The following is a 25261-nucleotide window of genomic DNA, read 5'->3' on the forward strand; positions in this document are numbered from 1 at the left end:
GCCGGGCAACAATCGATGTAAGGAGCGGTTTGATTACGGATGAACTTAACTACATACGTCATGCAACCGGGTATGCGCACTCACGAGACCTTCGAAGAAGAATGAAAGAACGACTGAAGGGAATCCGGGAACAACCTGGGAGGACAGGAATTAAACAGAAAGAATCGCGTCTCCGGGAAGAGAGTATTGAAACCCATTGGCAAAGTCGGGGTGGTGGCATCGGGAACCTATCTGTTCATTAATCACTTACTCAAACCCACGGCCAGTCTTTCCCACTGGACCAACTAAGACAATTATACACAGCTCTTCTGCTTTCTGACTTGCGATCGATTTATCGCACACCTTGTTGCGCCGGTGTTGCGCAACACTTATGCAGGGTCGGTACTACCGTTGACTCTTCTTGCAGTTCAGCTGAATTAGAACATGGGCTGTGTAAATGGATCACGGGTTAGCATTTATGTAGAAGAAACGCCTCGAACTTCCGGACAGGACAGTTGGCCCTGCTGTTACTTCAAGTGACGAATGTCTCGGTGGCGAGAAAATATGCAGTGAATCAGGCGATTAGCTGATATGCCAATCAGGGGTCTTCTGAACGCTGTTATTGGCGGCTTCCTCCAGATGGAAGTTTAAATTGCCAAACAGGTGTGCATATAATTACTAATGTACGGACCTGTTTGCGTATGCACACTTGATAGATGGGACGGACGACAATGTGGAAGATATAAATAATATACCACTACATAGTCGTTGTCGCATAGAGTACTCATCCTGGGTGACCCGCCTGACAAGTGTTTAGTCCCCAGACTAATTGCGACACGTTTTCGACCGTTGCGTGCTACGAGCCTTATGCTGGCCTGTTGTGTTATGATCTACCGTTAGACAGCACACACTGTGACACACGCATGGCACTCGCGTCGAGTTGCTATCGGTCACTGACATGGTCACGGCCTAGACCACCAGTCAAATGATTCACGCTTCCTCCATGCGCAGCATCAAACGGAACAACGGGTAGATCGATCTTGGCTGTAGATCTGAAAACCAGACATCAGGTACTCCCGCATGCCGCTATAATCTCTCCAGACTATTGACTCGTAGCTCCTAGATTTCGCAAGTGTTTCCACATGCCATCGCCGGGTCGTCTCCGGCGACGTGGAATACACTGCTGCCGGCAGAATCTAGCGCCCGTTGCGGGCCACGGATGCATCACACATAGCTCCCCGACTCAACAAACAAGTTTCGAAACATTTGTCTTAAACATGCCCTACCTATACTACAGCCATCATACGATACTCCGCACGCAGTACTTTATTCTGTGGAGTGTTTGGAGTGTTTGGGAATGGTGTCCAAGTGGAAACGGGTTTGTCTATTCTCGAAGTATATCGCTAAACAAATACCTACAGGGCTTGACCAGGCCCAAAATAAACCGTCCGACTCATCACGCCCCTAGTGATCGGGCTCTCCCGGCACCTGGGGAACGCCGTGGTCGAAGGCCCACTGTCGGATGCCCTCGTAGTTGCGGCAGACGTGGGGGGTGGTGTAGTCGGGCCATGGGTCGCCGTCGTTGAAGGGGAAGCGGAAGGCGAACACGTTGACGTCGCCCTGGCACATGACGAATTGCCGCAGCGCGTCAATGCAGTGGTCGATGTGGTTGTGCAGGTCGTGCTTGGGCGCCGCCGTGTCGCCGCCCAGGGGCGCGTAGTGCGTCTTGTGGTTGGCCTGCCGCATCAGGTTCAGGCAGTGCAGCTGGTGGAACACCTCCACGGCGACCCGGTACCCCTTCTCCCCAGTTGCCGGGTTGGTGATCTCGAGCGCGCCTTCGGGGTCCAGACCCATCTTGATCATCTCCTCGCGGGAAACCATGGTGTCGGGAACTAGTGCGTGTATTGTTAGCCCGGGTGCTGTGGCCTTTCTTTATAGGTCTGAGCCAGCCCTTACCATCATCTGTGATGTAATCCCACATTTTGTCGACCTCGGGACCCTTTCCAATAAAGGGTCCTTCCGGAACGGGTGGGAGATCGAAATGCTGAATCTCATATTTGATAGCCGATAGCGCCGGAGCTATTGTTGTCCATGTTAGTCTACCCGTAGAATTGAGGCCTGAGGGTCGGGCCGTTCTAGTCATTGAAACTTACAATATGTCTCCGGTGGCCGCTCACTGACAGGGCAGTGTCTGGAGGATCTGACACAGAACGATAGAGCGAGAATCGTCAATGACAGGGACAGCAGGAGGATGTGAGCTATCCACTGCCAGTATGGCGTTATCTTTGATAGTCTCTTGGACAGAGACGACTCTGTGCCCGACTTCCAGGTATGCTTTTCACTGAGCTCGTCATCACCGCCGGTCAGAGGCTCTTCCTCCTGCACCGTTTGGAGCGAACGGTAAAACTTAGACATTGAAACGAAACAAATCCGATTAGAACAAACAACAAAATGTATTGGACGATAAAGAACGGCACGCCAGGTGCAACGAAAGAAACTGAAGATTAGAGCGGCGTTCGTCTAGAACGTGTAGAGAGGAAGAGAAGGAAAGAAAGGAAGAAGGGAAATTGGCCAAAAGACTCTCAGAAGGAGAGGAGCGGACGCATCGGAGTCCAGTCCGATGGCATAGACAGTCCCCATTCACGTTGGCATTGTACACAGGCGCGCATACACCAGACTACCCACCGCTACGATGAAACCAAAGAGGACGACTCGGTCACCAATGCTTTCACAGTCAAAAAGAAACCCTCCCAACCGCTTCAGGGATCGACGGCACCCAGCTCAATGCTAGCAAGGGCTTGACAACCGACTGAATGGAACACGGCAAACCAAGAGAATGGGGAAAGGCGTGGAAAGAATTGTCGAGATCAAACGAAGAGCCAGGGGGATCGACGCTTGGCTTCAAACATTGTCGCGACGTCTCATACCGCCAAGACCGACAGGGGTGCCCGAACGGCTGGTCCTGAATCCGAACGTTTTTACGTCAGCCGCCGACGGGGACCCCTCCTGGAGCCTCTAAGAAGTCTGGTAAGGGAAAGTGAGCCCTGGGAAAATGGACGGAATAGTGGACCAAAGCTGAGCAGACGAGGCTTGTTAAGCTTACAGCTAGCTAGGTAGGTAGTGAGCGAGGTCCCAGTCTAAATTGTTTGGCTGCCAGAGCTTAGAGGCGACCTTTTTCACGTGGTGTAGCTGACGCTCCAGTCTTTTCCTTCAATGTTCCCTCTTTTCCCTCTCCATGTTGGGGTTTCTGGGGGATTTTCAATTGCTATGCAACCACCAGGGAGACGCAACCCGAACCGGAGATCGGGGACACTTCCAGTCCTCAGACTGAAATCTGCATATCTTACACGTATGTTTTCCACACATGATTGGTTCTCGAGCCCGCCACCAAACTGTCTTGCTGAATAACACCCTTCCCTGTCTGCACCTGACTAACCCCAGAGCCTGTGGGATTGAAGTCGATGATCTGCGACGTCGAATGACTGACAGCTTGGCTACTTGGTTTCTACAGTATCTCCAAGCGACTTGGGCTCGTGGATCAACCCGTTCGCCAAGTCTCCCTCTTTGCAGAGGATTTTGCCATGCCGTTGTCCCGCTGCTGCTATTCTTTTGCAGTTTCACCCCAAACCTCTGTCAAGGTCTTTGGGTGCATCGTAGCGAGGCGGCCTTGGCAAACACCCTTGTTGCGAAACGTTTCACAAGTGTGAAGTCGCCAAAGACGACAAGGGTCAAAACTTCCCCACGGAGCGAATAGCTAAAAAATTAGATGAAATCGATGCGCAGTGACATGGCTCCGCAGGAGATCTAAGATGTTGCCCCTGAACCAGTACCTTAACGTCCAGCTCTAACCAACAGACGTCGTTCCTGGTGACCCAGCGCTACCTGCCGAAGGGCAACTCGTCGCGGCTTAGAAGCTTGTCGCTGGTCCGTCCCTTGTCCCTGCCCAATGGCTGTACCACCCTAGTCGTTCCAATATGGGAAACGTCTCTATGCCGTTTGGATGCCCGCAGCCGCATCTTAGCCAGGGGACGGCAATGCTTAGCATCCACTTCGTTGGCAGCCTGCGCACCGCGATTGGACCTGGCCTGGTATAGGAGGCACTTTTCAAGCTGCATCTATTCCCGCAGGTGGTCCAGACGCAACCGGGCTATCCACCCGTCCTCAGACCGCAATGGCTTCGAGACGTGCGCGGCGGCTACCAGGCTCCCCTAGTCAGCCGAAAATGGCCAGCATCGCAAAGCCCTGCCTGCCGAATCAGGGCAAGCGACGCCGGTGAGTGTTCCTCCTTCGCGAGACCCGCGACGAGACAAGACGATCCGACACCATCACCCAGTCGTCGCCCCCGTCTGATGTGAACGAACCCCGGCAGGTTTGTTTCTAGCGCCAGCATGGAATCCTGGATAGGACTATGCGGGAGAGGTATAAATCTCTCAAACTCGCTCATCTGTTTCTCCATTCTTGGCTCTTGCTATCATCATCACATTCTCGTTCCACCGGTTTGATACCACCTTACTTTCACTTCTCCTTCTACCTTGATTCGTATTAGCCATTTCTTCAGCTGCCGGACCAGCCTAACCATTTTTAAACCTTCTCTAACTCACTCACCATGTACACTCCTTCCCTCGTACAGATTGCCGTCTCCGGCCTCTTGGCGGCTTCGGCCGTCAACAGCTTCGAGCTGCCCGGCCACAGAGACTTGGTTGCCCGTGGCGCCGGTGCTCTGGTAGCCTTCGCCATCCCAGCAATGGCTGCCCCCGTCGCCAACATTGACGCCCGTGAGCCCCACCACAAGGGAGTCAAGGGTGGCAAGAAGAACAACAAGCGTGACGATGATGAGGCTGAGGCCGAGGACGCCCACACCACCCAAGAGGAGGAGGACGCCGCTGCCCAGTCCGTCGACAAGCGCGAGCCTCACCACAAGGGAGTTAAGGGTGGCAAGAAGAACGGTAACTAAGCGGTCCCAATCGACAGCGCTCGGTGACTGCCGCGCAGTTACGGTCTCGAGGCTTTTGTGGCTCGCAAGGATCGCAAGAGCTTCAGCTGACGTCGTGTCTATATTTCCCCTTTGTCGTCGGCGGGCGTCCTTCCAAGACGCTCATGATTGAAGATGGTGTATATTTACTGAAGGATGTGCAAATAGAATCAATGGTTTAGAAGCAATTTATTAATGTGTGATCAATAACTGCTGTTTCTGTTGATAGTGATGAACACTGAAGATGAGGAGAGATGAATATTGATTGAGATGACATTGTGTTGTGGTTACTTGGGCGAACTTGTCTCTCAACTCGTACGATGGAAAGCCGTTTCAGCTGTGGGCCCATTACGTTCCCCAAGCCTTACTAAGTAGATGTTGATCATGCCACCAACCCCTTAGAAAGTGGTTTAATATCCCTTTTGCATACCGACTATAATTGCAGTTATATGGTGGTGTTACGAGAAGTCAACCAGCTTGATAAGAAACAGCGTGGAGATGACGATCATCAGGATGTTCGCGACATGGTACTTGTTTGGCGGGCAACAGCAAATGCGGACCTTGAACAGCCCTTCTACCCTAGTGCCTATGTCAATCCCGGCTTAGATCTCGCTGGGCGGCTGCCAAGAAATCGCCGCTGATAGAGTTGAAGCAACCCGTCACGACATGCGTATCCGTGTAGGCAGTGCTGCGTGCGTGCTTCGGATAAACCCGCGAGATCCGACTGAGGCTCCCCTGAGCTGCTGGTCGGCGCCCGGCGAGAGGAAACATTTCTATCCAGGGACATTGCGATGCCAATGATGTCAAGATACAGAAAACGTCCGACCGTGTCTTTCTTCGTCCCGTCGTCGCAGCATTAAGCGTTGCAGATGCATGGCTCGTGGTCAAAGGCTAATTGGGAACTCTCCTCACAGCCGCAGCCTGCTGCTTTCATGTAACCTTCCTTCGATGGACGTTACTCTCCATACCTACCTAACGTTAGGTAGGTATTGTTACTGCTGGGCTTACTTACGGGGCTGTGCTAAATTGCATTTTGCTTTGGCCCAGGCGAGTCAGGCCACGCTGCTAGACAGACCCCATCGCCCCCTTGGAGGATCTTGCAGCAAACTCCGAGAGCGATATCCCCGATATGTCCGCCCCAATCTGAGCTGATGCAAGCCGGTTGTGCCCGAGTGGCCCGAAGAGGGGAATCGGGCGGAAATCGAAGCGTGTCTCGCTAGTCTTTGCCCTCCCTGCCTAGGTAGCCAGGCCGCCTGCCGGTAGAAAAAGGACCAACAAAAATCAAGTCAATTGATCAATTGATTGATTCCTAGGCATGGGCAGCACACCACCACCACCACCACCACTACTACCACACCTTGGCCTGCTGCTGTCGGTACATGCGCCCTATATGTGTGTGATTGATAGGTCGACTGCACACCGGATGGGAAGTCCCTGCACACCGATGATATGAGTGCGCAAACACCCAACAGCAGGCAGCTTCACTCACTCCTCCCTTGATGTTGTGACGGCTTCACCGAGCAATCTGCAAGACTGTTTGCCAGGAGCTCACAAGTGCCTCTGGAGTACCTGGAGAGAAGGAGCAAACCGAGCCGAACACACGTATGAAGTGCATACATGTACCTGCCTACACGAGCGAGAGAATAACAAAACCCTACTTAACAGATAGGTCTGTCCATCTACACTCGACCCCTTGAAAGTTTGTTAAATCTGAACCCCTGTAGGTACATTGCGGTTTGTTAGAAAAATTACACCAAACGTGCAAGTAAGCGCAGGCCAGCCACAGTACGGATTGATTATATGACGTTTTCAAGCTCTTTTAGACCAGATGAGTGCGTTTCAAAGACCAGATGCATCGGTCAACGCGGGTGAGGTGGTGTTGCGATATGAAAATGAGGCTTGAAATGAGGCTTGAAAGGTCTAATTCATCCGTTGTTGTTGACCGATAAGTACGTCTGATCTAAAAATTTAACAATCTTTCAAGAGGGCACCTGTAGAGACGCATCGTGTCATGGGAGCGAAACAAATGGAACAGTGCAGATCTGTGATACAGCAGCAGTCCTGCACCGCCAACCGCCACGATGACGTGGGGTGGTTAATTACCGCGCCGCAACTGCCCCAGCACGCTACAGCTATCCCGTGCTAAATCAGTAATGGCTTCTGCTAGGCTGTGATAGCCCTGCGAGTGGTCTTGACTGACAGCTATGTATCCCGTATTTTGTACGTGCGTGGCTTGAGAAGATGGTGATCGATGGCCTTCGACATCAAAATAGACTAGGTAGAACAAATTACCTACTACAACCAGTAAGAGCCACTCCACTCTTTCTAAGTATACATGGATTCCATAGGGCAGTGTCTTCCTGCATGTGGACGTTTACCTGTGCTAGTGATGGTATACCTACTACTATATGTAGCAGAGTCAGTTGCAACTACCTACCTGTGTTCATTAGGTGATATCCACACCGACCACTCTTTCTGCCGACACGACACGCTGCATCTTTTGGCCACTCACCTCGCCGGCCGCACGCATAAGGAAGCCGAGAAATTTGCTGAGTGGGAATCTGAGCTAGTTAGTATAAACCAGCCCTGCTTGGCAATCGTCAGGCATGTGCAGCTCCGGCTACATACAAACTACATGTACATACCTATGTACGTATTTGCCGTGCTCAGGGGCATTAGCTCACACGGATGCCACCTCTTGATCGGCCGCGGGATTGTGCGGGCTCTAAAAAGCTGTCAGGATTTCGGGATGGATGCGGTAGTACCGGGCTGAAGTGTATGTATGTATCTAACTTCAATAATCTTTCAAGTTGCGCCGGCCTCTCCCATCTCAATACGTGTATACTGAACGGGGGATACCGAAATGCGTTTAATGCAAATAAAGCCCATACATTCAAGGCCAGAAAAAGAAAAACGGCCGCATCTACGCCATAGGTTTGCTGGAGAAAACTAGCTCTTGAACATCTCGTGATTCTTCAGTTTACCATCTTGTTTGCCAAACAACACGGCCCCTGTACCTCCCTCTATTTCTCTCTATTTCTCTCTATCCTTCGTGGTTAAGGCGCTCAAATTGCTCTACTACATACGTTGGACATCGGATCACTGGAAAACGGCCAGTGGGTCAATTTACCCCCAAGGTGCATATTTGATGCACGTAGGTAGACGTCTCGCGAAAAGGCTGCGTTACGTTACCCGTCTCCTGCTTTACGGTGCCCACCCACCACCACAAGAACGACGTGCTGTCAACCTAACTGTATGTATGTATGTAGACTGTATGTGAACTGTTGCTGGGATCAACGGATAGGTTAGGTCTGACCAAGCAAGCAGCCTGGACGCGCGAATATGAGAAAGTACTGTGGTACTCTGGCATTCGCTTCGCTCAAACAGGGATGCCTACATCTCTCGATATGCACGCTCGCTGCAGGCAGGCGCATGGGGGTTTATGTCGTATCTATCAGCAAGAGCTGCTGCATGGAACTGAAAGGTATCTGTCGGGGGCTATTTTCCGGGGGGCAACCTGGGACATTCATCCCCGGCCAGTGATTTGATTTGTCCCCGTCAACCCGGCAAAGATACAGGTTGTACCTGACCAAAAAAAGAAAGGAAAGCTAGATAAAGCATTATTATCATATGTACATGTGAGTAAGCACTTGTGCATACATATCTCGTCCCATTGGCTGTTGCTGTACGTACCGGCCGAAATCTATAGACACCCATGCTGTGACGCTATATCGAGCTAGATCCCCACCCCTGCCACGCACACGCCCGCCCACACCACATCCACCCACCCATCCAGTGCTTACCTACCTAGCTGGGTAAGTCTGCGTACATATGCGAAGGAGGTCCAGCGGCAGCAGTATCGGGGCCTGGCCTACCTCTGTTAGGTACATTACACATGCACTCACATAGGTCAAGTACCTACATACTAGTTGTACGGGTATGCTTGGTAGTATACTGCAGCAATGGCATCAGATGAGACGCGCACCTAGGAACCAGGATACATCAAATCCATGGGGGATCCACGGTCTTACCTATTAGATTGATTTGATGGTAAGCACAGACGTCCCATCAATCACCCATCGCTTCTCGGCCCAGCTAGCCAGTACCCAGTCGCCAGTAGCTACCCAGTCGCCAGCAGTGGCTACATCAGTGGCCGCCCAGCAGCTACCCAGCAGACAGCCCCAGAGAGTACCCGCTTTTCCAACCTTCCAAGCCAAAAGAGGTGGGCCGAATGAACGGACGGTACTGTACAAGGGCGACCCTCACTAACGCGGACCTGTGCTAGTCGACCTGCAGCAGCAGCAAAGGACGGACCCAGAACAAATCTGGGTAAACTTCTCACTTCTTCCCGTTTTCTCTCGATCCTTTTCTCAAAACATCACCGCCCGGTCACAGGCTTCAATTCCATCATCGTCCTTTCCAACTCCTTCGCCCAACCACAACAGCCCTTGCAAACGCCGGCCCGTTTATTTCCGTCTGTCTAGGCCCTCCCAACGCCAGTGGTCTACCTCACTGTCGTCTGAGGGGACTCGTCGTGTCGCATTCGTCTAGCCTCGCCTTCTCCTAGCCGTCTCTGTCGCGTCCTGCCGCCAGCTAGCCGTCCAAGCCTCACGATATCCTGGCCCCGTCCGCGTCGTGTTTGCACCCCGCAAAAACATCACCAGGCTTCGCCATTGCATAATTGTTATTCAATTCATCGGGAGAGGTCGACGGACCGAGAGTATAGATCTCTAGAAAAGGTAAACAAAATAGCCTTCCCGATCTCGTCGCAAACACCCAAGACGGCCATTAACCGGGATAGCATTAAAGTCTTTTCTCATCTACCTTTGGGAGACTGGCCAGCCTAAATCGAATTGCGAATCCACCTCCGCGACCTTTGCGAAGATCCGACGCGGAAACGCAAACTCGTGTTCCGAAACCGTGTCCTAGACTGGTTCGCTTTGCTATCGAACATCATTGAAACAGGACTTGCGCGACAGCGCCTTTGATCAAGATGTCTATGTATCCCCACCGCGGGCTTCCGCAGAATGCCGCTCCTCGCCTGAACGAGCTCTTGGACCAAATCCGGTCCGAGTTTGATGCTCAGGTGCGACTCAATGAGGGCTACGAGCAACAGAGTAAGTCCTTTGCCGCGACAAAGCGGCACTGCTATGCCATATGGGCAATAGGCTGACGCGCTATGAAGTCCAGCAGCAGGTCCAAGAAGCCCAGCTGGTCCGTGAAAAGGTCTACCAGCTTGAGCAACAGCACATGACTATCAAACAGAAGTGAGTAGCTCGAAAGCGACGAGGAGCTTTTCTATCAGAGCTAACAAGTGCCCTAAAGGTATGAAGAGGAGCTCGTGCATCTGCGCCGCCAGCTAGACCAGGCCCGAGGAGGCGCGCCGCAGCAAGGCATGCCCGGTCCGCCTCAGCATGGCCCCCCTCCACCATCAATCGGAGCCAGCAACAACCTCTTTTCGAGTGTCATGACCGGAGGCAGCCAGACTGGCCTCCCGCCTCAACCGCCGCCCCAGGAGCAACAGGCACCGCCTGGGCCACCTCACCAGATGCAGCCCCCTCCCAGTCTCCAGGGGCCGCCTCCCCCACCGCCTCCCCCCTCGCAACAGCCTCCTTTCGTACAGCCTTACCAGCAAGGCCCGGCCCCGAACGGCTTCCCCGGCCAGCCTCCTCAGGGCACCGCTAGTCCCGGACCGGGTGCCAAGCGTGCGATCGGGAGACCACCGACTGGTCCCGCAACCCCGCAGATCAACACACCTATGCCGTATCCTGGCCCTGGTGCCTCCCCCCAGGTCCAGAACCACCCGACACCCGACCATAGAGGCCCAATGCCTCCCCACCCAGGCCCTGTCGTGAACAATGCTTTGGGGGACCTCGACCCTGACCGTCTGCCAGCTCATGTTAAGAAGACACGCGACGACTGGTTTGTCATCTTCAACCAGCAGGTTCCGCGCATGCTGGATGTCGACCTCGTGCACACTCTCGACCACCAGAGCGTCGTGTGCTGCGTTCGTTTCAGCCATGACGGTAAATACGTGGCAACTGGATGCAACAGATCTGCCCAAATCTACGATGTCAACACCGGCGAAAAAGTGTGCGTGCTGCAGGATGAGAACGCCGACGTTTCTGGTGATCTGTATATCAGGAGCGTCTGCTTCAGCCCCGACGGCAAGTACCTCGCCACCGGTGCCGAGGACAAACTCATTCGTGTTTGGGACATTCAGCAGAGAACTATTCGGAACACCTTTTCGGGCCACGAGCAAGATATCTACTCGCTTGATTTCTCCCGCGATGGCCGTATCATCGCGTCTGGCAGTGGCGACAGGACAGTACGCTTGTGGGATATTGAAACGGGTGGATCGTTGATGACTCTCAGTATCGAGGATGGAGTCACCACCGTCGCCATTTCCCCCGATACCAAGTACGTCGCCGCCGGCTCTCTGGACAAGAGTGTACGTGTCTGGGACATCCACGCCGGGTATCTTCTGGAGCGTCTCGAGGGACCTGATGGCCACAAGGACAGTGTCTACTCGGTGGCCTTCTCGCCCAACGGAAGGGACCTGGTCAGTGGTAGCTTGGACAAGACTATCAAGATGTGGGAGCTCTCGGCACCCAGGAACCCCGCCAACGCACCGGTTAAGGGCGGTAAATGCGTCAAGACATTCGAAGGTCACAGAGTAAGTTTTGAACCTTTATCAGCCACCCAAACGACGGAGCTTAGTGATGCTAATATTTTGTAGGACTTCGTTCTCAGTGTTGCTCTTACCCCTGACAACAACTGGGTACTGTCTGGCTCCAAGGACCGAGGCGTCCAGTTCTGGGACCCTCGTACCGGATTCACACAGCTCATGCTCCAGGGACATAAGAACAGCGTTATCTCCGTTGCGCCCAGCCCAGTTGGTGGATTCTTCGCGACCGGCTCTGGTGACATGAGGGCTCGCATTTGGTCATATCGATCCTTGGTTGCCTAGGAGTTTGACGCATTCGAACATCTCAGATGCGCACGGATCATTGCCCGGATGAACCAGATGAACCAGATGGGACATAGATGGGGCTTGAAGAGGTGGAATACTTTATGGGACTGGAAGAGGCGGAATACTCTATAGCGGAAGATGAAGGCCATTGAGCAAGTGCTTATTGGATTTTCAGCGATTATACCATACTCATGAACGGACATACGATGTAAAGGGGTATTCAGTGTATACTGGACTATACTTGGTATGAACAGTGCCGTACGCCTTCGTCTAGTACATTGCCGCTCGAGGGGCCTAAGTTGGTCTGCTTGGTATGAACGAGGTGGCTTTCGGCTGCTGAGGGGGCTGCGGAGCCCAAGGATGCGACGAATGGGCCCGTGCCGACTTGTGCCTTGTTTTGGTTTGCGCAGGTGGGAGTACAACACAATGTGTGTGCCCTTGATAGGCAAGGGTATGGAAGAGAAATCTGCCGCCTTGTTGCCAACCGAAGAGCCTGATACTTGGGCGTTGGTTACAGCCGGCAGAAAAGCGTCTCCTTTCTTACAAAAACTTAGCTTAATCTGATTTATCACGTCTGTATCCCCCGAGTTTCCCCAAAATGCAAATAATTGAAACCATCTTGTCGTGGTTGAATGAAGTGATATAGTGATATTGTTCAGCCCGGGGATTAATGGCTCATTAGGTATACCCAATATACATAGCACTATGTATGCAGTCTTTCCCAACCCCTTAGAATAGCGAGCTGAAGAGGCTGTCGAACTCGTCGCCCTTCTTCGACTTTTTCTTCTTCTTTTTCTCCTCTGGCGGCTTCTCCCCGTCTCTGGCCTTGGGTCGCCCCGTCACGGCCGCCCCCTTCTTTTTCTTCTTCTCGCCATCGTCACCGTCACCAGCGACAGCAGCTGCCGTACCGTCATCAAACTGCGCCTTCTTTTTCTTCTTCCTTTCGTGCCTTACATCTTCTTCTGTCGTGGGGTCAACAACACCAGCAACGGCCCTCTTCCTCCGCTTGGCTTTCTGCGCCTTCGCCTCCTCCTCCTCGGCGAGCGGGTCCCGGCCGGTTTTTGGGGCGGCGGCGGCGGCGCGGACCGAGTCGCGGGAGATGACTTGGCCTACGTCGTCGTCGCCGATTATGGCAGAAACTTGTCGTTTGGCTGCAGAAGAGGAAGAAGAAGAAGTGTCCTTCGATGTCGCCTTCATTCCCTTCTCTGCGGTAGCCGCAGCAGGAGAGCCAGCGGCTTCGTCAGAGATTGCCACGGCTGGTTTTGATAGCCTCGTGGCCATTTCCTCGCGCTCGGACGGCGCTTCCCCTACGAGGCGCACGCACGCCTTGTAGGCTTGGGCCAGGGCTCCTGTGAGCACGAGGCCTAGGGGGGCGAACTGGTTGTCTGCCGCGAGCTGCGAGAATGTTCTTTATAGGAGGAGTTCTAGTTAGCCAATGTAATCGTCTTATTTTGCCTTCGTCGAGACAGGTGAGTGAGTGCATCGATCATTTCTTTCTTTCACTTACAGGTAGCATTTGGGAACCAACACGTCCCGCAGCCAAAGCCCCCGCACTTCAGCCGGACCCCCCTCGTCCTTCTTCTCGCTACCGTCACCGGCAGCGGTGCGCTTCCGCTTCTTGGGACGCGCCTGGGCCTGCTGGTCCAGCTCGTCGGCCCATTTGGTCACGTGCCGGCGCAGCATGTTGAAGGAGGCCCACCAGGTCGCGACGCGGTGCTGGTTCTTGTTGCGGTGGTTGAAGCCGGCGAGCAGCGGCTGCAGCGGCCGGACGAGCTGGAGCGTCTCATGGTAGAGGTTATTGCTGCTGTCCGGAGGGATCGTGGGCTGGGCTTTCATGGTGGAGGAAGCAAAAGACATGATGGGCTCTGTGCGTTTTTCCCCCCCCCTTTTTTTTCTTTCGTTCTTTCTTTCTTGGATAGGTGAGTACCAGCGTTTCCCGGTCTTCTCACGTCATGATCGATCAATAACAAAAAGGGTATAGCAAGTTTGTCAATTGTAGATTGGCCCAGAGGTGTGTGGGTCCCGCGAATTGAAGATTGAGGTTCTTGATGTTAGTGGATACCTTTTGCCGGCCAAATAGGAATAGAAATGGATGGAGTTTAGGGGGAGAGAGCTTAACCGACTTTGAATTCTGAGATTTTCGGCTGCTGTCGCCAAAGCGTCCGATTTTGTGGAGACCCGTCAAGTACCGGGAATGGATAGGGAGAGGGTGGGACTTAGGTAATCTTCTAATACGAGGATCGCCGAGTTCCTATAAGTACTCTCTGTATAGTACTACAAACAAATACGCATAAGTCATCATCAGATAGGCAATAACAAGTCTCAATGAATATATTTTATAAACAGATGATTGTGTTGTTATATCTAGTTTCCCCCAACATGTCCCAAACTAAGCCGAGTTCTCCAGCTCGCACATCGCCAGCAGCAGCCCATGCACCCTCGACTTCTGTCCCGCCTCGAAGAACCTCTGGAGTCCCTCTTTTACCCCTGCGTGCGACCCAGCCAGCGCCGCACCCAGATTGACGACGCGGTCGCATATGGCGAAGACCTCGGGCTTGGACGCCCACCCCAGGACGCCGTCGTCGGATTCGGCGAGCTGGGCCAAGGCCTGCAGCCCAGCGCTCGTCCACTCTACCAAGGCCGCGAGCGCCCCGTCCTGGCCGCCGTTCTCGTACGAAATACCCCTGAAGGCCTCTCTCCACCGCCTCGCCTCGCGCACCTCGTCGATGTAGAGGTTCTGCTCCTCGATCACGAAGAGCGAGTCGTCGAACCGCATGGCCGAAGCGAGCTGCTGCTCGGCCGGCTGCCACTGCCCGAGGACAGACTCGCTCAGTTTGCTAGCCAGGGGGTAATGGCCCATCATGCGGCATGCGACCTGGCTTCGGAACTCGCCTGTGGCCCCGTAATGCTCCACGAGCCACGCCAGCAGGCGGCGGTTCCCTTCCATGGCAACGACCGACCTCCCCAGGATGGGCTCCGTGGCCGTCGCAGCAACCTCGCGGATCTCCTCGTCGTCGTCGTTGAGCGCATCGTACAGGGCCAACAGCCACGGTAGGTGGGCATCGTGCTTGGTTTCCAGTTTGACATGCCTTGAGAAAGCCGTGAGCGAGAGAGCCGCAGCCATGCGGTTGTCAAATGTCTGGAGAAGCAATAAGTATCAGATCACTTCATGCCAAAAGAGGAAGAGGTTTTGATTGGTACTTACATTGTCAGCAAGTCCTGCGCGACTCATCATTTCGCCCCAAGACCTCAGCCATTGCTGCATGTCTTCCCCCATTGTCGCTTCAGAGCTGGCAATAACAGCTGCCAGTATAGGCCCGCTGCTTTCTACAATGGCGTCGGCCAGGCCTGGATTCATGGGTTTGGCCTGCAAGTCAGCCCAGAGGGCGGATATGTCTGCACTAGAAGGGACCAAGTCACCGCGCGGGGACGACAGGAGCATATCCAAGTGTTTTGTGATAACACCCAAAGCGAGCGTTCGAAGCTCAGACTCGGTTGACTCCATGCATGCCGACATGCACAGGGTTACGAGGCGTGCAGAAACCTCCACACTGCCCATCAGCGGCGCCTCGTATGCGAGTATCGTCTCCAACGTGTCGCAGGCGACGTTGACATCGGCATCCACTAGAGGATCCAGTCTGAGATCTTTGGGGCTTGTCGCGCCGCTTGCCGCCCGGCGAATATCGAAGTCGGCAACGCACTGCGCTTGTTTTGACCCCAGTAAAGCAGAGCTGATTTTTGCTCGGGCCGTGCTGTCTTCGCTTGGCAGGACATTTGGTTGGATGAGTCCTATGCTGTCCATCTCTCCAGGCTGAACTTGAGAGCCCAAGGAATTGATTATCGTGACGATTTCGAAATACACAGCACGCGCCTCTGCGCAAGCATGGAAGCTGTTGTTTGAGTCCCGAACTCCTTCCAAGACCTCGGGTAAGGCCTCCCGGTGTACTGCCATTTGTAAGTCAGTATTTAAACTGAAGCATGTGAGGGGGCGGACTTACAATGCAGTTGCTCGGGCATAACATCTCGCAGCCGCTCGAGCAGAAACTTGAAAGTGAGCAGTGTACCATGCAAACGGTTGGCAGAGGAGTTAGACTCGCTCAACAAATCCCGAACAGGTTGAATCCAGTTCGGCTTAAGCAAAAAGGAGCAGAGCGTACGGGCTGTAATCTCCCTAACATGCCAAAATCGGCTGTTGAGGTAGGATGCTACGAGGTCGAACAGTGTATTCTTGAACTCTTCGGGAGGACCAGCCCGTCGAATTATGTCCAGCGCGGGGAACACCGACTCGGCTGTGACGACGACGCCCTGCTGCGATGTGATGGAGGGTTGACCCAACTCGAGGAGGTTCACTATCACTGCCGGAAGGTCTTTGTATTTGTGCCAGGCGATCCTTGTCGTGCGTCCATCCCAGCCAGCCTCCATGGATGTTTTGCTCTCGTTGGTGCCGAACAAGCAATCGATGAGACTTCGTAGAAGAATGAGGCCACAATTCCGGATGGCCCATCTGTTCTGGTCAGTTACATGAAGTGGTTAAGACAAAGACGGGGCAAAACATACACTTCGGACCTCAAGCTGGCCGCTGCCAATTGCAAAGATTCAGTTAAATAGGACTCTGCTCGCTTGCTGAGGTAAGAGCTCTTGAAGATATCCTTGATGCAGTTCAGTGCATGAACCTGCGGTAAGTTCGAGCCGTCTGTTTGGGATATCAATGCAGGCTCCTGAGCGATGCTGCGCAACTTCTCCATGACGGCGGGGAATGAAGGGTTTTCTGCATTGGCGAGAGAATGCCCACGATAAGGGCCGGTATGCCTGCCGACCTCCGAGTCGTGGATGCTTGGGAGTATATGCAATGGATGGCGCCCTGTGCCGATCAGTATATAATCCATGAGCCCGTAGGACAAGCAGAGTTAGTTACCTTATACCATTGATCCAGAAGGGTCTCGGCCCCCTTTCCAGATGGAGGGTAATGCTTCACCTGTTGGCAACAGCCGGTGAATGTGTGGGTTACGGTAGAGAATGCACCCCGATGCCGCAAATTCGATAACTCGTCAAAAGTCAAGTTGCCTATAGCATCAAAAGTCTTGCTGTCGGGGGCAAGCAGGCCAGGCTTGCCACAAAACTGCGCATTATTGGCCATGGCTCGAAGTAGGTTACTAAGATCAGTTAGCGACGGTATGGCCCGGTATCACATCATTGCTGCACAAGACAAACCTCGATTCATGGACAGCACGGAAGCTGTAGCTAAGCAAGTCTTTGGTGTCCAGGCCATCCACTTCCTCGAGCTCTTCGGGCAGGTGGCCCTCCGGGGAATCGTCGCACAATACGTGCCTGACGAGCTGCCAAACACGATCACAGCACTTCAAACAGCGGCTTTGTAATGCCTCGAGAGACTCGAGTTCTCCTTGAGTATACTTGGTCTTGGACAGGGCCTCCCAGATATACCTATCGCAGGGTTAGCATCGATACTAGATCAGCTGCGTCTTTCTTTGACATACCGGAGTGCAGCAAAACCTCCATGGACCGGCGTCTCTAACACCGCCGCGGCCAAGTCTTTTTCGGCTGACGAAAGTCTTGATTCCAAGTCGTCAACCACCTTGGTTGGGATAAGAAGTCTATCTTCCGCTGTCGCGGCCCATTGACACGATAATTTGTACAGCCGGGCGACGCCGTCTGAGTGGTCGGCTCTAGACGTCCTGCTTGCAAGTGCATTGGCTCGCTGACAGAACTCGTCAAGCTCTGAAACGAAGGACCGAGGGAGACCACGAATAGGGGCATCGGAGGACGAGTCCCTGCTAATAAGCGATAGCGTTGCTATAAGGGATGCTGCCGTTTCCCTAACATCATCGAAAGGATCCATCACTAGGTCCAGCACAACTCGTAGCCAAGTGGTGTCCAAGAGAGAAAAAGCCGGGTCTCCCTGAAGTACCCCTGAGTTCAAGACAAACTCCATGGCTTTCAAGGAAGTGATGTGACGCTGGTAGGACGCAGTGGGAACTAGTTCGTCCTTGAGGAAGCCGATATACCAGTTCACGAAAGCAACGTGTTCCTTTGTCACTGTGTCAATTTCATCTGCCGACATTCCCTTCTTGGAAGCCTTCTTCATAGCCCGTTCCTTCTCCTTCTGAAGAGAAGCAATGGCTCCCATGATTCGTTTGATCATATTCCGAGAATGGCCAAGTACGTCGTATCGAAACTTTGCGTCAGTATCGGCATGGAATGCAGGCAGGTGTTTACGGAGCAGGTTGAGTGACGATACTGCGTACGGCCTGGATGTAGAAGGCGACGCAATGAGGATAGACACAGCAGAAGAACGTGCCTCATGCGATGAGTGGCAAAGGATGTCTTCTAGAACATTTGCTGCGAGTTGAGAGTCGGAATCTGGAGCCATCAGCAAGCAGATTCAGAGTAAGGGTAAAAAGCAGGGGTTTCATACCATCGCTAGGTTCACCAACGGCACCGACTTTCTTTCCTGCTTCAAGTGCTGCAAGCCAGAGGATTGAGTCTAGGCCGAGATCAGCGCGGTCCTCTGATGTAAGATTCTGCAATGAGAATAGAAGTTCCAGGTATTTCATAGCCTGGTCATGGTCTGATTTGAAGATCGGCATGAGCACGTATAGCTTGACAACTTCAAGATACTCGACGTTTATAGCTAGCCCCTGGCGTAAGAACTTGTGCCAGGCATCGGGATGACACCTTAGATCGCCTGCCTCATCCCAGGGGCTTGTGAAAATAGTCACGAGAAGCTTTCCAGCTATGGGCCAGACATATTGTAACTCCATCCACTCGAATATCTTGGCGATGAAACTCTCCCAGCTAGGGGTCAAACTGTGATCGTTTCGATGCACATCTCGGTATATCTCTAGCACTGCAGGCAAGTAGAGCAGCTTCTTCTGGAGAAAATGGTCCAACGCTGTCATAGCAGACTTCACCGCCGGCCTTGTGGATTGTAAAGTCATCATTTCAACCGTGTCAGTGAGTATCTTTGACTTGATCGTGCCTCCGAGAACCGGGTCGGGGTTTTTAGTGATGGCGATGTTCAGGACATCTAAAACCGTGCGCATAGCGCGATGCTGGTCTTGCTCGTTCCATTCGACGAAGAAGTCGAACAGATCGAACGACGTCCTCTGGGCAAAGGCGAAATGGCTTAGTTCACTAGAGCTGGACTTGGAGCACTGCTCGACAAAGCCGCAGAGTTTGGCGCAGGCATTGCCCGAGGACTGCTTGGGCTTGGAGGCGATGCCCAGAAGTCCTTCAAAGACATCCTGGGCCAACCTACCACTTTTGTATGAGCAAGCCGCACAAACTACTATCGGCAGCGGGGATGAAGAAACCTACGCAGCCTGGACGTCAAGATTTTGCCCTTCAATGAATGTGACAGCATGCTTAGGGTTGAAGGATGGCTGCCCCAAGTCTGGGAAGCATTTTGCAGTTGCTTCATTGACAGCCATATTGGCTTTGGTGGAGGAGCCTCGACGAGTTCAGTCCCAATCACTTATATGATGTCTCGTTATGTGGGCGGTTACGATGATTTTCCCATTCTACTAGGGCACGCAGGATGGGTAGCCAAAAATGCCTTGTAGTTCGAAGAAATGAAAAGATGTTTAGAGTCAAGAAACCACTGTTCGTTTCCGCCCACTTGCGAAGTAGAATCTAACATAGAATTTCCAAGGTTGGCTACCAACTCAAGTGAGGGTGTAAAAACTCGGATATACATAGTAAATTTAGTAGTATCCCTCAATAAACGGTCTTGGCACAGCAGACAGGGCAGGCGCCCAGCGATCAAATTGAGTGCCGCCAAAGTAGTAAGTGGGCCGACCAATTGGTCGATGATTCGCGGGCAGCGGGTACGTACTGCCCATTCCCTGTACTGCACGGGCCACGCTAGCATCTGCCCGCCCAGTCGCGGCGTCGGCCTCTAGCAATTTTTTTGTTCAGTCAGTCAATTACTTCAAACCTCTCTCGGTGCCCGGGCAGACAGTAGATGCGACATCGTCATCACACGATCCTCTGACCAGCAACCCACCCGGCCGGACCCAACCAACAAACTCCTGATTGGCAGTTTCGTGTTATTTTCTCTACTCTGTAGTTTTCTCGTTTTACTTTGTTACTCAGTCGCAATGTCTTTCTGGGACCTCTTCACCGGACGCAAGTCCTCGTCGACCGAACAGCAGCCGTCCTCGTCGCCCACATCCGCCGACAAGGCGCCGACGACTACCTTCACCCCGCCACCTTTCAACCCGACGGAAGCGGACGGCGTGGACTCCTTCCTGAAGAGCTCTGCCTTCGCCGACCCCTCCTTACTACACCCCCTCGCCGGCCTTAACCAGGAAAGCTTAGAGTACTTGACCTTGGAAGACTCGGCTTTGACAGATCTACCTGGTGCGCAGACGGCCATTCCCTCTAGGGGCTTTAGTGACGATCTCTGCTACGGAACCGGTATCACATACTTGACTGCGCTGTCATTAGGAGGAGCTTGGGGTCTGCAGGAGGGCCTGCGGCGATCAGCCGGCCAGCCCCCCAAGCTGCGCCTCAACTCGGTTCTCAACGCCGTCACGCGCCGGGGTCCTTTCCTCGGAAACTCAGCCGGTGTCGTCGCCATCACATACAACTGCTTCAACTCCGGCATTGGCTATTTCAGGGGCAAACATGACTCCGCAAACACCGTGGCAGCTGGCGCATTGAGTGGCATGCTCTTCAAGAGCACAAAGGGACTGCGACCCATGATGATCTCGGGCGCAGTGGTCGGTTCCGTAGCTGGTGCCTGGGCTGTAAGTTTCTCTCTTCCGGACGGCCTATTCCCGCGCAAAACTAACACATTCCAGGTGACAACGCGAGTCTTCTTCACTGGGGTCGACGAGCAGCACGAACGCCATCTATAGGTCCCTCCTTAGCATTGGCTTCTTCTAGGCCAAGTAGGATCTGCCGCATAGCCTGCGGCTCCCAAATGCTAAATAATGTATGTACGATACAAAGGCTGGCACACCAAAGGCCCGCCCCTACGATATAATCAGTACGACATCGATGATAGAGGATCACCCTCCTCGGTGTCATTCCATGGTGGTCGCATAGCGATGGATTAAATACTTCTCCCCTCTGGCTGGACGTTGTTGTATATTAGATGGGCAAAACGCATAGATTACAATCCACGGTAGTGGGTTTCGGAGTGGTAGGCGTTCTAGTCAGCATTCGGGGTGGATGGATGGCAATCGATTTTACTACGATTTCGAACCACTCCTGCTTCCTGATATTCTTTGTCGCAACCATCCCTGGTCGTGCTTGCAGTCCGTCCACTTACCTCCATAGGAGATCAGGCTGGATATTTACGAACGCACGAAGTAACGGTAGAATAGCCGTACAATCTATTCAAACCAAAATCTACCAAATCTACAGTACTGGCAGAGTAAGGCCCAAGATGTCCTTCTGCGTGAAAATGGTCTTTGGCGATCAGGCAACGGAGTCGTTGACAACAACGAGATAGCTAGGTAAGTAGCAAAGGGCAACTACTTACAGCAACGAACAAGGAAGAACTCACAGCGGCATAGCTGAGCAAGTGGCAACTGGAAAACCGCATCAGCAACGATGTATGTTCTCCTACAGGGTGTCGTTCCGTTGTCCCCAGGCCTCGAATATTGCCAGTCGATCGATCACTTACTCGCACCACTCACTCTCTATCACCAGGTTCACAGACTCAACAGAATCCCCCTATTACTGGCCCTCGGACCCCTGTTCGTCAATCACCAACACTTGCTGCTGCTCAAGGACGTGCTCAGACTTCGTTGGACTACAATGGTCAGCACCCATCTTGCAGACCTTATCTACCTTCCAGCCTTTTACAACCTCCTCAGTGAAACATGATCGTGGCCTTGGTGGCTACCAGGGCCCCAACCGTGGCTCTGTAATAGACATGGTTCTCTTGATACCGGCCTTTCAGGGGGTCTACTACCTCTTGAACGGAGCCGGATGGCGCCCCTGGAAACACTATCGGCACCCCTGATGTTGCTAGCCCCCTTAAGAAGACGCGAGAGAAAAGAGAGTGGCTCAAACTACCTCGTTGCTGTTAGACACGCGGACCATGATGGTGTCGATGGGAAGTTCTACAATGGCCAATGTGTGCTTGTAGCTCCGGGTCTGACTCTTGGTGTGGCCTTTGTTCTTGTTACCTTTGCCGACGGCCGGGTCTTCCAAAAGGGGCTCATTCCATGGTCAGCCACTGTGGAACAACATCCACCTCATGGAGGATGCAGTGCATAATGGGCAAGACGTTACATTTGGAGCCTCATCATTGTCCATCTATTGCCCGACCTGTCAGTCTTATTCATGGTGATAGGAATGCTCCGTGGGTGTGAACCATACGGGGAGTCAAGTGACTGTGTAAGTAACACACATCGCCGGGCCCTTCTAAGATTTAATAACTTTTTTTTTCTTGTTTCAAATCGCTATTCTCGGCGACAGCTTCTTGCTACTTTGACGATATCTCATCCCTCGCCGAGCTCTGACATCGTTCACTGTTGCTCTGTCGCTGCTCTAGCAGCATCATCTAATCTATCGCCGAAGATCGCAGATTTGCACAACCATGGCGATGCCGTCGCCGCTGAGGCCCCCGGCTTCTGCAGACCCGCTCGCCAAACCCACCACTCCTCAGTCCTTCCCACACCGAATCCAACCAGCCGCTCCCCGCACCTTGGCCGCCGCCCTGGCCCAGCAGTCCGCCTGGGTCTCCTATGTTCCCGATTCCAAACCGGATCTAAGGGATCTCGGGGGCTCAGTGGGATGGCAGATGAAGAATGAACAGTCGAATGATCGCCTTTCCTCCGATGACATCTCTGGCATGCTCGCAGATTGCGTTGCCCGAGGCCTTCTACCTGTTTGCTTCCAGAACTGTCGTGTCACCTACTTCTCTAGCGGCTGGTACAACAAGCTGTACGCTCTCGACTTGCTCAAAGATGGATGCGCACAGTGCCAGGATTGCGCCCTCGGCGCAGACCTGCCGCAACTCCTTCTACGAGTCTCCAAACCCATCCTGCCGTTCTTCAAGGTCGAAAGCGAAGTCGCTTCGATCTGCTTTGCCCAAGACCAGGGCATCCCGGTCCCTCAAGTCTACTACTACGACACCTCTGGCCAAAACACGCTAGGCCTCGACTGGATCATCTACGAACGCATTACGGGCAGTTGTACCATTGACGACTACCGAGACCAACTGCTGGACTACGGCCGCCTACCCTCTAACCGCCGCGACGCGTGGCTGAAACTGGGCGATGAGATAGCCGGTTACACCCGGAGCCTGCGCAACGTCGCTTTCGAGAACATCGGAAGCCTCTATCTAGATCAAACCATTGGGAACCGCCGGTATTCGGTCGGGCCTCTATGCATGCCCCTATTCGAAAGTTGTCCGACTTGGGTCTGCCACCCACCCGGGCCCTTTAAGAATGCATTTGAACTGATCCGGGCTCTCTTACGGCTCTGGGAGCATATGACCACTTGGCACCGCGAAGACGGCACCTGTCTTCACCGGACTGATCCTGCCCTTACGGAGGTCGAAGAAGGCGCCTTGCACTGGTCGAGGTCCTCATTGGAGGAAATCAACGCGGACACATCCCAGCAAAAGGACGACGGAGGAAACGATGGCAGTGGTAACTTTAGCAGCGTCATCAATCATACGCGTAGCCACCCCGGCCACCGACCTGAATTCAAGGACAGCCGCCGTCTCCACGCCATGTGGAGGAGTCTCGATCAGCTCGTCGACTACCTGGAGTCCACCTATGGATCCTCCCATGCCCTTCCTACTCCTGCGCGAACATACCTGGCCCACCGCGACCTCCACAACAATAACGCCCTCGTGCAGAAGACGGACGCCGGTGACCTGGAAACAGCTGTCAAGGCAGTCCTGGACTGGGAATTCAGCTGGACCTTGCCCGATGAGCTGTGGTACGGGTACCTGCCCAAGTCACAAAGCCAATTCGCCATCGAGGCCCGGAAGGGGGATGGCCCGCACCGCGGCCGCATCTGGGAGTGTTCGGCGGCGGAGAAGAATCTGCCCCTGGAGCTTTTATTCGACGCCCGCGCCAACGCGCCGGAGACGGGCCTGAGCTGGGAGGTGATGGAGCCCATCGTGGAGGCGGAGAGCGAGCGCCGGGTCAAGGACGGTTCGTACGCGGACCCGTATCTGGATGCTGAAGACATGGGTAAGTTCGTGGCGGCTTGCTTCATGATGACGTCGTCGAGCGAGCCGGGCTCGTCTGGTGGTGGTACCCCTCGCGACCGGGGTGGTATCGGTGACCAAGACAACACTGATCAACAGCAGCAGCAGCAGCGTCGGCCACCGGCCACGGGCTGGGTGCTCATCGTACGGGAGCTGGTCGACAAGCTGGGACCGCACGTCGGTCGGCGCGGCCGTGGCATGCCGAGGGACAATTTGATCTGGCTGGAGAAGCTCATCGCGGCGTTCCGCCACTACGTCGGCAGCGGCGCTGATGATAAAAAAGACGAGGAGTCGGGAATGGCAGCCTCCACTTCCTCCTCCTCCTCCTCCTCCACCACGACCACCAACATGACGGATGATTCAAAGCCGTAAGCTAGCGGGCAGTGGCAGTTCCATTGGCTTCCTTGATGTCCGGATTTTAGCATTGAAGATCCAACTCTCTGATTTCCTATTATGGCATATGTGCTTACATATCGTCTTACCCCTTTCTTCCTGTTGAGTTGTCTGGGGTGGTGAGCTAGACGGATAGTCATGGCTAAAGACGAAGGTAAAGAGAAGCGGATAGCGCTCTACATGTAGGTAGGCAGGCAAACCATAAGATTATATGTGGTGACTGGTAGCGTTCGTAGTTTACATGGAAATGATACATGCGTCTTTCAAGAGCAAATTCCAACCACTCGGTCTACTTCGTCCAATTTCAATGCAAGATGTGTATACCACGAAGATCTGAGGGGTCATTAGGTCTCATATTGGCAAGAACATTGCTGAACATGTCAATCTCCAAGTCGGGACTATCGGTATCATCACCGATGTTGCCACCAGTATCACCAGCAGATTCTCGTTGGAGGAGGCTCAATGAGACGTATTGACGCAACCCGGAAACTGTTAGGGAACTCAATATGCTCCTGGACGAAGATGTTGAGGGCTTGGGTTTTGTCGGGTTTCTCGGCCGAGCCGCTCAGAAAAGGCCGGTTGCACTTCTTATGCGTTGGGGCGGAGAATCCGGCACACTGATCGATATCAACAAATAAGTCGCCTGGCCGTAATGTGACTTGAGTACTGAAGATCACGAGGTTTGTTTCCCGTGACTCCCGCGCCGAAGATGGGTGGAAATAACCGATCCCACTGGATGATTTTG

At 53.5% G+C, this 25261-nt stretch overlaps 7 protein-coding genes across 7 annotated transcripts; 4 read left to right on the forward strand and 3 right to left on the reverse strand.

Moving 5' to 3' along the window:
• Window positions 1–1443: 1443 nt before the first annotated feature.
• Window positions 1444–2394, reverse strand: PG985_015648 (uncharacterized protein; the record flags this gene model as incomplete). Its single annotated transcript, XM_066835414.1, has 3 exons — window positions 1444–1871; window positions 1936–2058; window positions 2133–2394. 3 exons carry the CDS (start codon window positions 2392–2394, stop codon window positions 1444–1446), a joined length of 813 nt encoding a protein of 270 aa, XP_066676617.1.
• A 2191-nt stretch (window positions 2395–4585) lies between these two features.
• On the forward strand, window positions 4586–4933 carry PG985_015649 (Alpha-galactosidase; the record flags this gene model as incomplete). The annotated part of the gene is made up of 1 exon (XM_066835415.1): window positions 4586–4933. The coding sequence occupies one exon, from the start codon at window positions 4586–4588 to the stop codon at window positions 4931–4933; it is 348 nt and encodes a 115-aa protein (XP_066676618.1).
• A 5011-nt stretch (window positions 4934–9944) lies between these two features.
• PG985_015650 (uncharacterized protein) lies at window positions 9945–11921 on the forward strand (the record flags this gene model as incomplete). Its single annotated transcript, XM_066835416.1, has 4 exons — window positions 9945–10068; window positions 10137–10218; window positions 10277–11627; window positions 11691–11921. The coding sequence occupies 4 exons, from the start codon at window positions 9945–9947 to the stop codon at window positions 11919–11921; spliced, it is 1788 nt and encodes a 595-aa protein (XP_066676619.1).
• A 732-nt stretch (window positions 11922–12653) lies between these two features.
• Window positions 12654–13781, reverse strand: PG985_015651 (uncharacterized protein; the record flags this gene model as incomplete). The annotated part of the gene is made up of 2 exons (XM_066835417.1): window positions 12654–13332; window positions 13432–13781. The coding sequence occupies 2 exons, from the start codon at window positions 13779–13781 to the stop codon at window positions 12654–12656; spliced, it is 1029 nt and encodes a 342-aa protein (XP_066676620.1).
• Window positions 13782–14313: 532 nt separating this feature from the next.
• Window positions 14314–19372, reverse strand: PG985_015652 (uncharacterized protein; the record flags this gene model as incomplete). Its single annotated transcript, XM_066835418.1, has 9 exons — window positions 14314–15063; window positions 15130–15869; window positions 15923–16428; window positions 16482–16757; window positions 16847–17077; window positions 17136–17366; window positions 17420–18302; window positions 18358–19196; window positions 19260–19372. 9 exons carry the CDS (start codon window positions 19370–19372, stop codon window positions 14314–14316), a joined length of 4569 nt encoding a protein of 1522 aa, XP_066676621.1.
• Window positions 19373–20041: 669 nt separating this feature from the next.
• On the forward strand, window positions 20042–20803 carry PG985_015653 (mitochondrial import inner membrane translocase subunit TIM23; the record flags this gene model as incomplete). Its single annotated transcript, XM_066835419.1, has 2 exons — window positions 20042–20692; window positions 20747–20803. The coding sequence occupies 2 exons, from the start codon at window positions 20042–20044 to the stop codon at window positions 20801–20803; spliced, it is 708 nt and encodes a 235-aa protein (XP_066676622.1).
• A 1694-nt stretch (window positions 20804–22497) lies between these two features.
• On the forward strand, window positions 22498–24495 carry PG985_015654 (kinase-like protein; the record flags this gene model as incomplete). The annotated part of the gene is made up of 1 exon (XM_066835420.1): window positions 22498–24495. The coding sequence occupies one exon, from the start codon at window positions 22498–22500 to the stop codon at window positions 24493–24495; it is 1998 nt and encodes a 665-aa protein (XP_066676623.1).
• Between the last annotated feature and the right edge of the window lie 766 nt (window positions 24496–25261).

Source organism: Apiospora marii (genome assembly GCF_038362585.1).
Source record: "Apiospora marii strain CBS 49790 chromosome Unknown utg000013l_segment0_segment0, whole genome shotgun sequence".
NCBI lineage: Eukaryota > Fungi > Ascomycota > Sordariomycetes > Amphisphaeriales > Apiosporaceae > Apiospora > Apiospora marii.